The following is a 16,449-nucleotide window of genomic DNA, read 5'->3' as shown; positions in this document are numbered from 1 at the left end:
AACAACTTCCTAAATTTTCCACTAAATATACAATATTTTAAAATTAAGGGTAGATGCTACCTCCCATTTAAATATGCTTCTTAATCTTGTCTTCATTTCTAATATTTTGGTTCGGTCTAAATATTATACTTTTTCTATTTACCTGACTGATTCCATCTGCATTATAATTTTTCCATATACCTCATATAAATTGAATCACTATTCCATATGTATTTATTCAAAATGTATACAAACCACCATTCCACCCGCATTCATTCAAAATGTCTATAAACAATGCATATGATGCACATTATAAAATATATTAAAATATCATTAAAAGAGTCTCACTATTGTAATGGAAGAAAACATACCGTACGAGAAAATTACAAAAGTTCGAGAAATAATTCTTATTCTATAATATGTAAAACTCTTATCCTATTTTCAAATTCATGCAGTAGTTGGTACTTCCTGCTTAAATGTTGTTCTTAATCTTGTCTTCATTTCTAATATTTTGCTTTTGTCAAAATATTTCATATGTTTTATTTCGTATACTTATTATGAATTGAATCACCTTCCATAGGCACTTCTTTAAAATATGTATAATTAATACATATAATGCACATTATAAAATATATAAAAATTTCAGAAAACAAAATCACTATTGTATTAAAAGAAAATAAAGCCCACAATAAAATCATAAAAGTTTGAGAAGTAACTCTTCTTTGAGATTTCATTCTTACTGAATGGATTGTTCGTTGATATATATATATATATATATATATATATATATATATATATATATATATATATATATATATATATATATATATATATATATATCAGTTTCAATCGAATGGACCGAGGCTGGAATCGTGAATGGAATCACTTTCCTTATAGTATTTCAAGCACTCTCGAATGTCTTAGAGTTTCAATGCAGGAATACCCAGGATAATTCAGCCTTATCGAGTTTGCGCAAGACCCGCGAAAACTCGAAATGCAGCGAAGAATGCTCTGGAATTATTTACAGGAGTTTCGGTTTTTGTGATATTGATTTTCTGAATTCAGAATGAATTATTTATATGCCACATTGGTATTGTTTCACAAGGTAGCGACCCTTGGTGAAACAATGTCTTTTATCAAAAGTTAAAATGTTTGGCCTATTACAACACTTACCAAGAGTTGCATGTTTTCATTCTGCAACACTTCATGAAGTGTTGCCAACTTTCGAATTCAAAATTCAAATCCACTAGCATACTTTCCTTGTCATTTTGGAACACACTCATATTATTAATTATTATTAATAATTTACAACAATCCCCCACTTGTTTTAATAATGACAACTCCAATTCCAGAATATAGATAGCAAATGAGTGTTAATACAGTTAGGTATCTTTCGATTTGAACTTAACCTTAGTAAAGATAACACAAAGCCTAATCGGAATGTTAGGTAGCTATGCTTTGAACCATTATCCCATGTGATCAGACCGGCGTTATTATACACACACTCTTTAACGGTTCTTCGCCTACATATCTTGCCTAGCACTATTTATGGCCATGTGCTTTTCCTGTTCTTCATGATATTTTTTAGAGAAACTCCAACTCTCACTTTAATACGGCACCATCTTGAAATTCATATAGGTGAAGTTCAATTTGTATCTATTTCTTGAGATACATATCCTCCTCGATACAAAACTTCATTAAGAATTTTTTTTAAAAAACTCAACCCTCAATTATGTAATAGTCAACATTGTCACAAAATGTTGCACCAACTTCCAAATCAACGAATTGTTGTTACCCATTGAATCTTAGGTTAAGATGTATTAACTTCAGATTGGGTTGCTATCATTGTCGGAACACTTATTCAAGGAGTTTCAACCTTACACCTCTCGAGGTTGTCTTTACTAAATCCCTGGCCAGTAGTTTAGTAAACGGATCAATCAAATTATAGATCGATCATATATATGCGAGTGAAATGATTACATCTTTAATTAATTTTCTCATGTAAGAATGTCTAAGGCCTCAGTGCCCAGACTTTTCATTTTACACTTATCTGAATTCTCTTGCTAAATTGGCTTGACTATCACATTGTGTTAACACCTTTGAAACATTGTCTTTAGCTAATGGAACTTCCAACAGAAGGTCCTTCAACCATTTAAATTCTTAACCAGTCGAAGCAAGATCCACATATTATGGTTCCATGGTCAAGAGAGTGATGCATCTTTGTTTCTTGCTCTTTCAAGAAATCTCACCCCCAACTAGTGTAAATATCCACCTAGTTATAAATATATGATCTCCAACACTCGATATCCAACTCATATTAGTATATCCTTCTAATATGGAAGGAAACCTACCATAATGGAGGTCAAGATTTTGGTTTTTAAAAGATAATCAAAATTCTTGTGATGTCCTTCGAATGCTCACCATTTGGATTGCTAGTAAATCTACTCATTTACTATTTGCAACTACTATATCGCATATAGTACATTGCATTAGAAAACCAATTTCACTTGTGTATTCTAATATAGCCATAACTCTTCCATCATTATTTTGACACTAAGATCAAATTGAATATTCACTTTTTGAAACGTGACAGATTGAACTTATCAAGAACTTTCTTAACAAAGTGTATTGACTAAGTTCATAACCCCCACTATTTTTGCATTACTTTGATTCCCAAAAGAGTGTCAATTAGTCCAAGATCTTTCATCTTGAATGTGGAAGTTTTCTCAATATAGTGTGTTTAACTATGTTTTAAACCCCCACTCTTTCGCTTTATTTTGATCGAAAAGAGTGTCCACTATTTCAATATTTTCATCTTCATTGTGGAAGTTAGAAACCTCTTTGTTTCTAAAATTTCATTCATCTCTTTGATAATGATCAACATGTAATCAACATAGAGACAAAGAATATCAAAATATTCTTACACAACTCTCTGTACAAACACTTATCACAAGAATTAGATGAAGAAGATTTTTAGATAATTATGCATGATGATGCAAGAAGGTTTTTTAGATGAAGTGAGAGATAAAATTATGAGCAATTTAAAATAAATAGTATGAATTGCAACGAGTACCTTAGTTATGTTCTCTTCTCTCAAATATTCTCTTGAACTTCTATGTTCAACCTTCTTGATCAACTACATCATTGATGTGCATGACACTTTTGATCCTTTTTTCTTTGATAACCTTTGTCTTCATCAAAACTAAATATAAGATATATTCTTCACAATCTCCCCATTTTTGACGATGACAAACTCTTTGAATTCTTGTTTTGATAAGATTGAAAATTCTCCCCATAACTTGTGTGTCTCCCCTTTAATTTGTGAACTTGGCAATGACAAAATCAAACTTTTAATGTCATTGTTCTGGTGCTTGTTTTAATCCATGCAAGGATGTGACAAATTCACACACCTTTTATTCATTACCGCGAAGCACATAACCTTCTCGTTGTTCCATGGAAATATCCTCATCGAGATTTTCCTTTAGGAATTGTGTTTATACATCTATTTATAATCTATAAGGTTATGAAGAGAAACTAATGTAAACGATACTTTTAATTATCGACATCCTTGTTGGTCATATTGCATATGTGTTGAAATAATCAACACATTCCTTATAGTATTTCAAGCACTCTCGAATGTCTTAGAGTTTCGATGCAGGAATACCCAGGATAATTCAGCCTTATCGAGTTTGCGCAAGACCGGCGAAAACTCGAAATGCAGCGAAGAATGCTCTGGAATTATTTAGAGGAATTTCAGTTTTTGTGATATTGATTTTCTGAATTCAGAATGAATTATTTATAGGCCACATTGGTATTGTTTCACAAGGTAGCGACCCTTGTGAAACAATGTCTTTTATCAAAAGTTAAAATGTTTGGCCTATTGCAACACTTACCAAAAGTTGCATGTTTTCATTCTGCAACACTTCATGAAGTGTTGCCAACTTTCGAATTCAAAATTCAAATCCACTAGCATATTTTCCTTGTCATTTTGAAACACACTCATATTATTAATTATTATTAATAATTTACAACAATATATATATATATATATATATATATATATATATATATATATATATATATATATATATATATATATATATATATATATATATATATATATATGACGTACCATATGAAAATGACATTTTGATAGGAGAACATGAGAATGAATCTGAACCATTAGATTTTAAAATAAATGGTAGAGATTATGTGTCAATATTTTTCTCTCTCCTCGATTATTAAAATAAATGATGGAGGTGAGAAAAGATTCATTCTCATATAACTTACCCGATCGAACATGGTCCTCCCTATCAAATCCAGCGTCAATCACCATTGGACCAACTAACGATTGGTTGAAATGTTAAGAATTAAATTTACCAATATACAAGTTAAAAATAATGATTTATGCAAATATATTAAATATACAAGTAATTGTATAATTGGTTATCTATTTTTAATTTATTATTTAATTGAGAATTTAATTCATTATTTAATTAGGAGGTTGGGGTTGATCCACCTTTTTCGTTATTTTTTCTTCTTTTGATTTTTTATTGAATATATAATTGATTGTATATTTTTAATTCATTATTTAATTGTGAATTTAATTTATTGTTTTAGTTATTTTGTTAATTTATCATTTCTATTCTTTTATTATTCATTTATGAGTTATTTTCATTCTTTATAGAGATATTTAATACATAGTTATTATTTTTTTTAAATTTAATTCGAATAATTTATTTTTAAAATTTTATAGACTTGTTACTTAAACTTGAAATGTAGTAGTAAGAAACATTTTTTAATCTTTGTAGGATATTAAATTCATTAGGTCTAAATTGTATCAAAAATGTATTCTTAAATTATATATATTATTTTTAAAATTTTAATTACTTATAATTTAAACCTAAATTTTTAAATACTCATTTTAAAATAAATTCTAAAATTATATATAATTTAAAGAGTTAAATATATTTTTAGTCCTTATAAATATCTCAAATTTTATTTTTATTTCATATTAAAAAAAAGACATATTTTAGTTCCTACAAAAATTTTATGCATTCAGTTTTAGTCCCTCCTATTTTCTAACATTTTATAAATTGTTTAATTATCCTTTAACTTTTAAATTTTTGAATAGTTTTTCATAGATATTTAGAACACTGTAAAATGTTTATTTACCAACTTTTTTTAAAATGAGAAGAATTAAATATGAATTTTTTAAATTTCCAAAGATAATGATAAAAGTAATTAAAATTTTGACTTAAAAATCAAATTTTGAATTATTTTTTTAAAGTAACTTTTTATGACATTCTAAACACGTCTAGAATATAATCATCCAAAAATATACTATAATACGGTGAACTGACTTTTATAATCGAAATGTCGCGGTTAAGCATGAGTCGCCACCGACTTTTATTTTATCCAAACAAATTCAGAAAGGCTAAAAGAGACAGAAAAAAAACCTTTTAAAGAAATCTAAGTTCGGGGGGTAATTTATGCAAAGGGAAGGTGTAAGGCACCCTTTGCATCCATGGTTTTCCATGGGCTCTTAATTGCTTTGCTTTTTTTGTTTCAGAAATGTAGAAGAAAAAGAATAGGGACTTTAGCTCGTAAATGAGCGTAGCCCTTTTGAAGGTTTATGAGAAAGAATATGAAAAAAAACAGTTTTAGTCAGAGCAAGGCAATTAAAGCAATTACCTTAAACTTAGATGATAGGTCTCTTTTAGCCTTTCAGGGTGAAAGGGTTTATCCTTGCCATAAGAGGGCAGGAAGCCTTTCATTTGGAGGTTAAAGGGTCGTCGAGTTATCGTTCGCCGTAAGACTGACTCATGCCATAGGGAGGCAGATAGTCTAACGGGAAGGATCAGAATAGCCTTTCGTTTAGGCAGCCAGAAGATACCTCAGCCCTTTTTCGTAGGCAACTTCCGAGGGTCGAGGTCATGTTAGTGTATCGAAGGCAGCATCATTAGGGACCATGACCTTTTAATCGAGGCAACATGGCTGAGGTATCCTCGTATTCGAGGGACTGGCTATTCTGCAAAAAATACACAAGGCGAAGGCAACAGGCAACAAGGCAACAGAGAGGTTACCCAAAAGTGTGCGTGTGTGCATCAATCACGTGATCATATTCGAATATATTATCTTGTAAAATTAGTGATTCTATGTTCAATTCAAAGGTTGCACTCCCTAGGATTACTAACCACGCATTTAAATAATATAACCAAAATAGATATGGGGGGGGAAATTGTAACCAGCGGATCCCTTAATAGGGTTTGACATAAGTAATAATTAAAAATAGAAGAATAAAAGGTTAGAGTTTTAGGGTTACCAAAAACGTAGCTTTGGCGGTCGACAAACCCTGAAAAGGAAGACAAACAAAAATAGAGTGAGTGTATGGCTAATTCATTGACAATTAGAGTTAACCCTAACTTAAGGAAAAAAATGGCAAAAAGAAATAAAATACGACTAAGGACTTAGCTTCGCATTTGATCTGATAGGGTTAGTAGTCGGGAGAGATCTCAGGGTTAACCCTGAAAAAGGCAAAGGCAAAAGGAAGGATGAAGGCAGAACAAACCCTAATCTTAAAAGGAAACATAATAGATTTTAAATTAAAATAAATAGAATACTTAGCTTTGTGATTGACGTGGCGCGTAATCGGAGTGTACTTGAAAAGACAATCCTGAAAAGGCACAGAAAAGAAACAATCAGTGTAGGGCATGATCTTCGTAAACCCTAATTAGGGTACGAATTAAATAAGAAAATACAAATGATTTAAATTAATTATTGGTCTTGCGACCTAATTAATTTGATCGGGATCAGAAAATTAAATCGAGAGTAAAAATAATTTTTATGAAATTTTTGGAATTTAAATAAAATAATTATGATTTTTTAAAGATTTAAAGGTAAATTAAAATAAATAAAGTTATTAAACAAGTATATATGAATTTATTAATTTAAATAAATAAATAATAAAATAAACATATAAAAGGTTTTTATAAAATTTTCTATAATTCTTATATAGTTTTTATATATTAAAAATAAATTTAACTAAAAAAACAAAGTATATATATATTAAAAGAAATAAAGTGGCTGTGTAATAAAAAATAAAAAAATTTCTGGAAATCTTAACTTTTGATCCAGTGTAGCATTCGCATGAGGTCTACGGTGTGCCAGCATCTCTGTGAGCGTTGGATCGAGCATAAGTGGGATCGGACAGCCTGGATGCGAAGGTCCATGATAACAGCGTGTTTCTTAACGCACGTGATCCCTCAGGAGTCCAGGTTCTTGCGCGCGCTTTTGGATTTGAACAGGCCAATGGTTGCGTGACACGCATCGTCCCTGACCTCAAGATTCTGCAACTGTACCTATTACAGCGCTTTTTGATTTGAAGCGCTGTAAAAACCCCTGCATACGAAACTAAAAAAATAGCGAATATGGCTAATCGTTCACATAAATTTGGCGCACCCTTACCGTTCGATTCGTATGGTCCTTGCGAACATGACCATGGCATCGATTGAACCTAATTTTGCTTGTACAGAAAAGCCCTAAATTGAAGCAAGAACCCTAACAATGGTATATCATTCATAACAGCATAATAACGCGTATAACCTTCCAGAATCGATCATCACACAATAATAAACACAAATATATGCATTAAAATCATTGATGATGCATGGAAAATGCTAATCGATTGAGTTTAAAGTAAAGCAAACTGTGGGCGATTAGGGAGGTTTCTGGACGTATTCCTTGCGTATGAGGATTGGAATTCCTTCAACGAACACCAGGGAACGTTTTGCGATCAACAAGAATCCTTGAATTATCCTCAAACTCCAAAAACGATTTTGAGATTTTGTGAACCTTTGAACTCGGGATTGGAACTCTCTGGCTGCAAAAAAACGTAACCCTAACATATGGTTCTGTCCAGAATATATAGGAGATGATTTTAGGTTAACAATCTTGGCAAGAATCTCTTTGAATCTTTGATTTCCATTAAAAAAAATTTGATTGAAATCATGGAGGAAATCTTCCTATTATTGGCCAATCTTGGGATTCAAGCATTATGAACGAAATATACTGATTGGTGGAAGAGATTTGATCCAATTCTTGACTTTAAATTAAAGCAAAATCAAATCTTGCATTATTTTTATATTTTATATGATTAAATCATAATTTTAATTAATTAAAATCATAAAATAATAAATAAAATAGTAAAAATAACATGCTCCTAGCTCTAGCACGTGGATGGGCTTAGAATAAGGTTAGAATAAAAAGGAAGCAAGCCCATTTAGAAATATTTTGAGTTTTAGGCCTTTTTCCTCTTGTACACCTTTGAAAATAAGTGAACTTGTACACCATGCCATTTTTTCATATCTCAATATTTTTTCAAGCTTGTGGGCTTTTTGGAAACCTTAGAGGGTCCTCTAACCAGTGTCTTTGATCTCATATCAAAATCATATTCCATTCTCATTTTATGTTCTTTTGAAAAAAATGTCTTTTTGTTGACTTTTGAAAAGGACCTATAATGTTTTGGTCCATATCTCTCAAATAAAGCATTTTTGGACTTGGCATGTGAGAGACAAAGTTGTAGAGAATCAAATTTCCTTTAAGATGAGCTTTGGATGGAAAATTTCTGATGTTCCATGTGAGAGTTATGGCTGGTCAAAGTTCAGTTGACTTTTCCTATACAAACCCTAATTTAGAAACCTTTTGATTTGTGGATTTTTGATCTTTCCTTGATGAACCATGATCAATTCTTGATCAAATGGTTAATGATACTTCAATATGAGGATCTTGACAAGAAATCAGGAGTTCTGACTTTACTTTGACCACAGTTGACTTTTAGGTTAACATAGTCGACTGTTGACCTTTTGAACAATTGAGTGACCAATCTTTTGAGATGAGACTTGATATTTGTCATGGAGATGATATGAGATATATTGAGCCATGTGAGATGCTTTGGAGCCATTTGATTCACTATTTTTCCTTTGAACAAACCAAACCCTAGTTTCTGAGCCTTGTTTAGGAGAGTGTGTCTTGGAGCTTTGTGTATTGATTTGAATTTGAATAGGAGAAATAGTATGGGCAAATTTTGGGGTATGACATATACATTGGTTTAACAACAGGGACTAAAACTACATGCATAATAATTTTGTAGGGATCAAAACATGCTATTTTTTTAATAGGGACCAAAAACATATTTAACCCTAATTTAAATACTTATTATTTTAGATTTTTCTATTATTTGTAGGAGTATTTTTAAAATTGAAATTTTAAATATTTATTTTAAAATATACTGTTAATATATATATATAAAATTTATTATTAATTGATTATATATAATATAATTGGTTATATATTGTTCGGGGAGAGTAAGAACAGGTGGTCAGCAACACCGACTTAATATTCGGTTAGGATTTAGGAAAAAAAGGGGTTGTACCTGCAAGATACTCTGATGCCAAAGTATGAGAGAGAACAAAGGTACAACAGAAATATGAAGTTTTTGGGTAAAATTTGGATTACCCTGCCCTCTAGGTGTAGAGGGCTATTTATATTGTTCTCCTTGGTGTCAGACTAGGTCACGCTATATTTGTGGGCCTGGGCGTAATTACAGGGCCCAAATTATAGGGAATCGTCGATCAGGTCTGGTATCATCCGGAAAAAAGGAACTAGCCATTGGCGAGGACGGAGATCTAGCGTGCTTGGATAATTGTATGCTGTGGGGGAACCACCGGTTAGCCATGCTCGGCAGATGGATAAAAGGGGCGTCTTCACCTCTGCTTGCTCAATGGAGTGGGCCAATGCTTATTGGGCCCTTTCACACTTATGAGTGGGTTGGGCCAATTAAGACAATTGGGCTAGTCCGGAACAGGAGCCTCCTAAGTTGTTGCTTTCGGGTGTGGGATTAATGACTTAAGTTCGTCTTGTGTGAGCACTGAGGGGATCCTATGGGGAGACGATGTTCACGCCAAGCAGAACGGAATGACGGAGCGTAGTGGTCGGTAGATGGGGAGGTGAACAGTTATGTGAATATGGAGAGATAGCTGTTAGAACATGAAAGGTTCTGATCATATTTTCTAGTTTTGATGATAACATTAGATATGAATTTTGTATAAGACAATGTTGTACTCTAATAGATTACGTTTTCCATTTTAGGAAAAGTATAAAAAGAGTATGCAATATTTCTTCCTTCAGATGCTCTGACCGAGATGTTCTGGATGGCCATATTAGATCATGACAAGCAGAAGCAAGTTCTGAAGCTCTAAAGGTATCACGCTCTGAAGAACTTCCAAAAGGCTGAAGCGCTGAAGTTCTAATAATGCACCAAACACTGGAAACTCTGATATTTAAAGAGACTTGCAAAGTCTGAATCCAGTACAAAAGCAAATGATGAAAAGCTAGAAAGTCTAGTCTGTGCGTCTGACAAAAGGAACGTTGGAAGTATGGCTACAAAAGGCAAAGTCAGAAGTAGCAGTTAATGCAAGGCTCGAGGTAGTTGACAAAAGTGTGAAACATTAAATGCAGCATTGTACTGTACACGCAAAGCATTAAATGCAGTACTATTCAAAGGTCATATTCTCATGCTTATAAAAGGAAGAATTAAGCAAGGAGAAACGTTGGAAAGCCTACGTTCATTCTTTACAATCTCATCATCTGACTCTGAACCTTTCTCACGCTAAAAGCTCACTACCAAAGAAGCAATCTTCATCTTCAAGCTCACATACTTTTGTATTTTTAGTGAGATTTAGAACTTAAGCTTAAGAGAAAAATCACTTGGTGATTACAGCTTTCTTAGAAGCAACATTAATCTCTTGTATTTGATTATATCTTTGTAAACCAAAATTCCTTGAGTGATCAAGTTGTGATCTGTAGACTCAAGAAGACTTAGAGGTTGATCTAAGTGGAGAACCATTGTAATCATTTTTGATTAGTGGATGAAATCCTTAGTGGAGGTAAATCACCTGTGAGGGTGGACTGGAGGTAGTTTGAGTTCAAACAAACCAGGATAAAAATAATTGTGTTCATTTTTTTTAACTGCCAAAACGAAACAACCCTTATTCAATCCCCCCTTTCTAATTGTTTTTCACTCCTTCAATAGCGTGTGTGCGTGTTCGCCTCGAGCTATGCACATTATTTAATGCGTAATGATATCTAGTCTAGTAGCTAGAGTTTAGGGTTTAATGATGGCTTTCCCCTTCCCGAGCTTAGGCGTGCAGGTCACGTGGGTGTTGTAACTGCCTATAAATAGTTGGATCTGGTGTTCATTTGACACTTTACACTTTCTCTCTTTACTCTAGAGATCTCTTGTTAGCTTCCTCCGCCACCGTCGCCATTGTCCAACTCTCCATCTTCTCCGGCTTACCAGCCTTCCTCAACCACTCCAAGTAAGTTTGGAATATGTTTTATCTCTATTTTAAAATATTTCCAGAGCTTTACTTATAAATGCATGTTGTTAGGGTAGCTTTAGGGTGATTTTTTGTGCGTTTCCGGTGAGGTGTTAGTGGTTCACAGTGGCGATGCAGTATTTTTCACTGTCGCCACTGGGAGTGCGGCCTGACCTCGTCGTCGTGAATAGTGTTTTGGGTCAGAGTCTTTTGGGATTCAAATTGAAGTTTCTTCTTTCTAGTAAATTCACGAAGTTTTTGATGAAATTCATGAATTTTTCAGCAGAGCTTCAACAGAAATCTCGGTTTGATCAAAGCTTCTGTCTTCTATTCATGACGGTGGTGCTAGGCACTGGGCCATGTGTCATGACTATCTGTTTCCTCGGCAGAATAACTAGTAGTCTACTCTTTCGAGTAAGAGTATGGGTCGAGGACCTTATCCTCGGACTAATACACGCCCTTTCACATGATTAGCGGTGGAAGGGTGGATTTGATTTGTCATCGAATTCACTTGTTTCTTCTGCTTTTCAGGTGATTATGGCTGAACCGGTTGACGAAACGATGCTTACTTCGACCTCCGCTTCTTCTTCGGCGACTCTTCCCATAGAGCGGGAGATTCTTGTGGAGGATTGGGTGACTAACGATGTGCTCGACTTGGAATCCCTCTTTGCCGCGGATTGCAGTGACGTCCATACTGTGTTTGACGGGTTAGTATGTGCTACGCTGGCTGACAACGACAGGGTCGTATCCGTTCATGACGAGGAGGAACAAGTTTGTAGTACCTACGAGCCTGACCGCATCCCGATGTACGAGGTCATCTTCAGGGATATGGGTTTTCGTTTTCCGTTCACAGACTTATAGATTTCTGTCTTCAATCATCTGGAGCTCGCTCCCAATCAACTTTATCCGAACTCGATTGCCTTCATAAGGGCGTTTGAGCTTACGTGCCAATACCTTCAGATCGGAGCGACGATATCGCTGCTCTTTTATGTTTTCACGTCAAGTGAAAGATTGATCGGGAGTGGTTCGGTTGGGTTTCCCTCAAATAGGCAAAGAAGCTTTTCAAGCCTTTCTCGGACTCAGTTAAGCAGTTTAAGTCCAGATATTATCTTTTTCGTCCTAAGACGAGGGTGGTTGTGGATTCCATCTTTCACCGGGTGCCTCTGCTGGACATAAATGGTCGGCCCGTTCGGAATGATATTGGTGACCCGAGGATGGCACTAAAGCGTAAATTTCGGTTTCAGTGATCGTGAGATCACTTTAAGTACAATACCGACCAGTTCATTACCCGGGTAAGAGATCTGGATGCTGACGACCGGTCAAGTTTTCAAAAGTTGTCCGATTTTGTGCAAGGTTTTTCTCATGTCTAGAAGGTGGACCGATCTGGGCGACCATTGATTAATACCGAGGGGGGTCCTGAATTAAAGCCCCGGTACATAAGCTGTAAAGAGTTGGCGGACTGTGAACCTGCCGATGAGGCCATGATTCTACTTGGTACCATTTAAGTTTCATAATTTCTTAAGCCTGTGCTCGTTTTATTATTTCGCTAATCGTTTTTCTCTTTGTTTATTTTTCAGGATCGATGGCGAGCAGGAAGGATCGTGCTTTGAAACATGCCGCAACCAATGGGAAGGCCTCCTTGAAGGCCAACCAGAGCCATCTATTTCAAGTTCAGCCTGCTCCTGGGACCGGATCTGGGAGATCCTCCTCCTCTGAGGAGGTCCTAGTCTCCTCCTCCGGCTGTGGATCAACAGAACCCCTTCATGCTAGTTGTTGTCCAGCACTCCTTTCTAGCCCCTTTGGCTAACCCATAAGCTTTGATTCAGAGGAAGCGTTCCCGAGCAATGTTTGTGGATAGCGTGGACCTAACCTAGGAGGACTCTTCCGACTAGTACCAGCTGCCCCCTTGCTTCCTTCAGCGGAACTATTTCGAAGGTGGGTCGTCTCTCCATGTCCATCGGGCTGAGTCTCTTCACATGGAAGGGATGTAAGCAGCACTCAAGAGGAAGATCTTGGCCTAGGATTCCGTTGATGTGATGCGTGTCCTAGAGATGGCTGTCATGTATTTTGAGGCTGCCCCTCACTCCGCCGAGAGGAAGCAATACTTCCCATAAACGGCGCCATTGTTCGGGGAGAGTCAGAACAGGTGGCCAACAACGACAGCTTGATCTTTGGTGAGGGTTGAGGAAAAAATGGGTTGTACTTGCAAGATACTCCGATGCCAAAGTAAGAGAGAGAACAAATGTACAATAGAAATTTGAAGTTTTTGGGTAAAATTTGGATTACCCCGCTCTCTAGGTGTAGAGGGCTATTTTTATTGTTCTCCTTGATGTTGGACTAGGTCACGCTATATTTGTGGGCTTGGGTGTAGTTACAGGACCCAAATTATAGGGAACCGTTGATCAGGTATGGTATCATCAGGGTAAAAGGAACTACCCGTTGGCAAGGACGGAAAACTAGCGTGCTCGGATAACTATACGTTGTGGGGGAACCAACGCTTAGCCGTGCTTGACAGATTGATAAAAGGGGAGTCTTGACCTTTGCTTGCTCGATGGAGTAGGCCAATGCTTATTGGACCGTTTCACGCTTATGAGTGGGTTGGGTCAATTAAGACAATTGGGCTAGTCCAAAACATATACTTTTAGAAGTGGATGGTATTTTTAATGTTGAGTATCAACTGAGTATTTTTTCATTATTGATTATTAAGATAATAATATTCTAAAATATGATTTTTTTAATCGGGTAATTTTAAGATTTTTTAACTACGAGAATTTCGTAAAGATGACATGTCATCAAGAGGTTAGAATTTTGTCTAGGTTGTCATCATGACATCCTTAGATTTATATTTAAAATATTTTTAATCAAGAAGAATTTTGTGAGGATAACATGTCATTATAAGGTTAAGGTTTTGTCTAGATTTTTCATCATGACAACTTTAGATTTATATTAAATAGACCATAAGAATTTTCTAAAAATGACATGTCATCATGAGGTTAGAATTTTGTTTAGAATTGTCTTCGTAACAATCTTAAATTTAAATTTATATTATGTAGATAAATTACTAATGTCCTAAGTAATTATATATTTGATCATGTTTCATCGTCTCACCACAAATGTAACAAACAAATTTTAAAAATATTAGTAATTATATATTTGATCATGTTTCATCGTCTCACCACAAATGTAACGAACAAATTTTAAAAATATTAGTTTTAAATAGTATTGGGACAATGGAATAGGAATAACTCAATGTTTATATATAATAATATTTATAATGTTGGTATACTTTTATAAATCATGACCTTTTTATTTTTAGTAAAACAAAAGTAAAAGATAAAGAAAATATATATCTCTTTCTTCTCAAGTTTTCTGTTTAGATATGCTAATTTTTTAATTTAAATATCTAATTAGTACTCTTATTGACAATTAAAAATAAATGATGAAATTTGATTCATGTCATATATTAATAAAAATATATTAATCAATCCACTTATTACATATAAAAAATGAAAAATTGTTGGTAAATTTTAACTCAATTGATCAAAATCAATATTAATAAGTTTTTTTTTTTTTACCAAATCAAAATTAATAAGTTAAACACCAACATCATAATTTGATCATATGAATTTTATCCATTCGTGTGTGTATATATATATATATATATATATATATATATATATATATATATATATATATATATATATATATATATATATATATATATATATATATATATATATATATATATATATATATATATATATATATATATATATATATATATAATGGAATGCATGTAGAAATTAGGACCATAAAAGCTCTCATTGATCTCATAAAATTACAATGAAACAAGACAACAAAATATCAAAGGATAGTGTTGTCTAGTTATACACAGCAAAATTAATAATGATGAATAATCAAAATTTTCACTTTAAGTCCAATTCCAAATACACCCATGTCTTATTAAACAGAACGACCTTTACTCCCTTTATCTTCAATGGCTTTCATTAAATCCAAACAATTTCCAGCAAGATCATGAACCATTTGACCATCAGCAGCAATTGGTAAAGTAATCTGACTTTCTTCAAATGATTCTCTACAAGCTGAAAAGTAAGAAAAAACTGCACTAAATTCGTTCCTTGCATCTACAATATTGCGTTGCGATACTAATGTAACAGATTTGGTTACAGAGTCAGCAATGTTCTTGAATTGTTCCTTACAATCATTTAGTGCACCGGCAATGTTCTTGTCGCTTCCTGATTTCCAAAGTAGGGTTGCAATGGTAGTTGCGGTTTTAATGACTTGTACTTGTGCAGCTTGGACCTCAATCTCTAGGGCTTTGTACATGTTGAATTTAGGACTTTCCAATGCCTTTGGTAAGATTGTTTTGTAGCATAGCGATGGATTTGTGGTAGGTTTGCACATATTCAAGAGTCGGGTTTGGATAGTGGGAGGGGCACCGGTGCGAGTGGCATGGGCATGGGTGGTTGGTGCGAAGAGTATTGAGATTGAGACAATGAGAAGAGCCAGGTGGGTTTTGGTGAAAGCCATTGTTCTAGGGTTTTGTTCTCCTTGATCTCCTCAATGTGGAAAAGAGGAGATAGAAGAATGAAAAATGAGAGAGTATAGGTTGGGTGGGAATGAAGAGATGTGAAGGGGTATTTAAACATTCAAAGTATGTTGTCTAAGAATAGGGTTTAGTTGGTTTTGTTTTTTTTGGTTAATTTTAGAATGATTGATTGGTTTTGTTTTTTTGGTTAATTTTAGAATGATTGATTGGTTTTGTAGGGATGTTATTTGACTTTGACAACCACTAATATGTGTGTGTTGATTTATGGTGGTTTTCTTTCTTGTTTTCCTTTTATTTTGGAATTTTTGACACATGTTTTTGCAATGATAAGAATAAGAAAGAAACTCCAAAATTGAGATGGCTATAACATTATTTCTAACTTAACAGATCCCATAAATGAATCACATGCTCATGATATTTTATTAATATGTTGTGTTAAATTTTAAATTTTGAGAGTTGCATGTGTATTAACTAAACATTTAGAAAATTACATTTTTTTACAAATGATTATACTTTTTTTTT

The 16,449-nt window shown here is 33.9% G+C and overlaps 1 protein-coding gene across 1 annotated transcript; it reads right to left on the bottom strand.

The window, feature by feature from the left end:
- Positions 1-15,320: 15,320 nt before the first annotated feature.
- LOC131622514 (uncharacterized) lies at positions 15,321-15,908 on the bottom strand. The gene has a single exon (XM_058893550.1). The coding sequence runs from the start codon at positions 15,906-15,908 to the stop codon at positions 15,321-15,323; it is 588 nt and encodes a 195-aa protein (XP_058749533.1).
- Positions 15,909-16,449: the final 541 nt, after the last annotated feature.

The sequence above is a fragment of the Vicia villosa genome, unplaced genomic scaffold, assembly GCF_029867415.1.
Source record: "Vicia villosa cultivar HV-30 ecotype Madison, WI unplaced genomic scaffold, Vvil1.0 ctg.000030F_1_1, whole genome shotgun sequence".
NCBI classification, from domain to species: Eukaryota; Viridiplantae; Streptophyta; class Magnoliopsida; order Fabales; family Fabaceae; genus Vicia; species Vicia villosa.
This window is presented reverse-complemented; position numbering and strand designations above follow the sequence as displayed.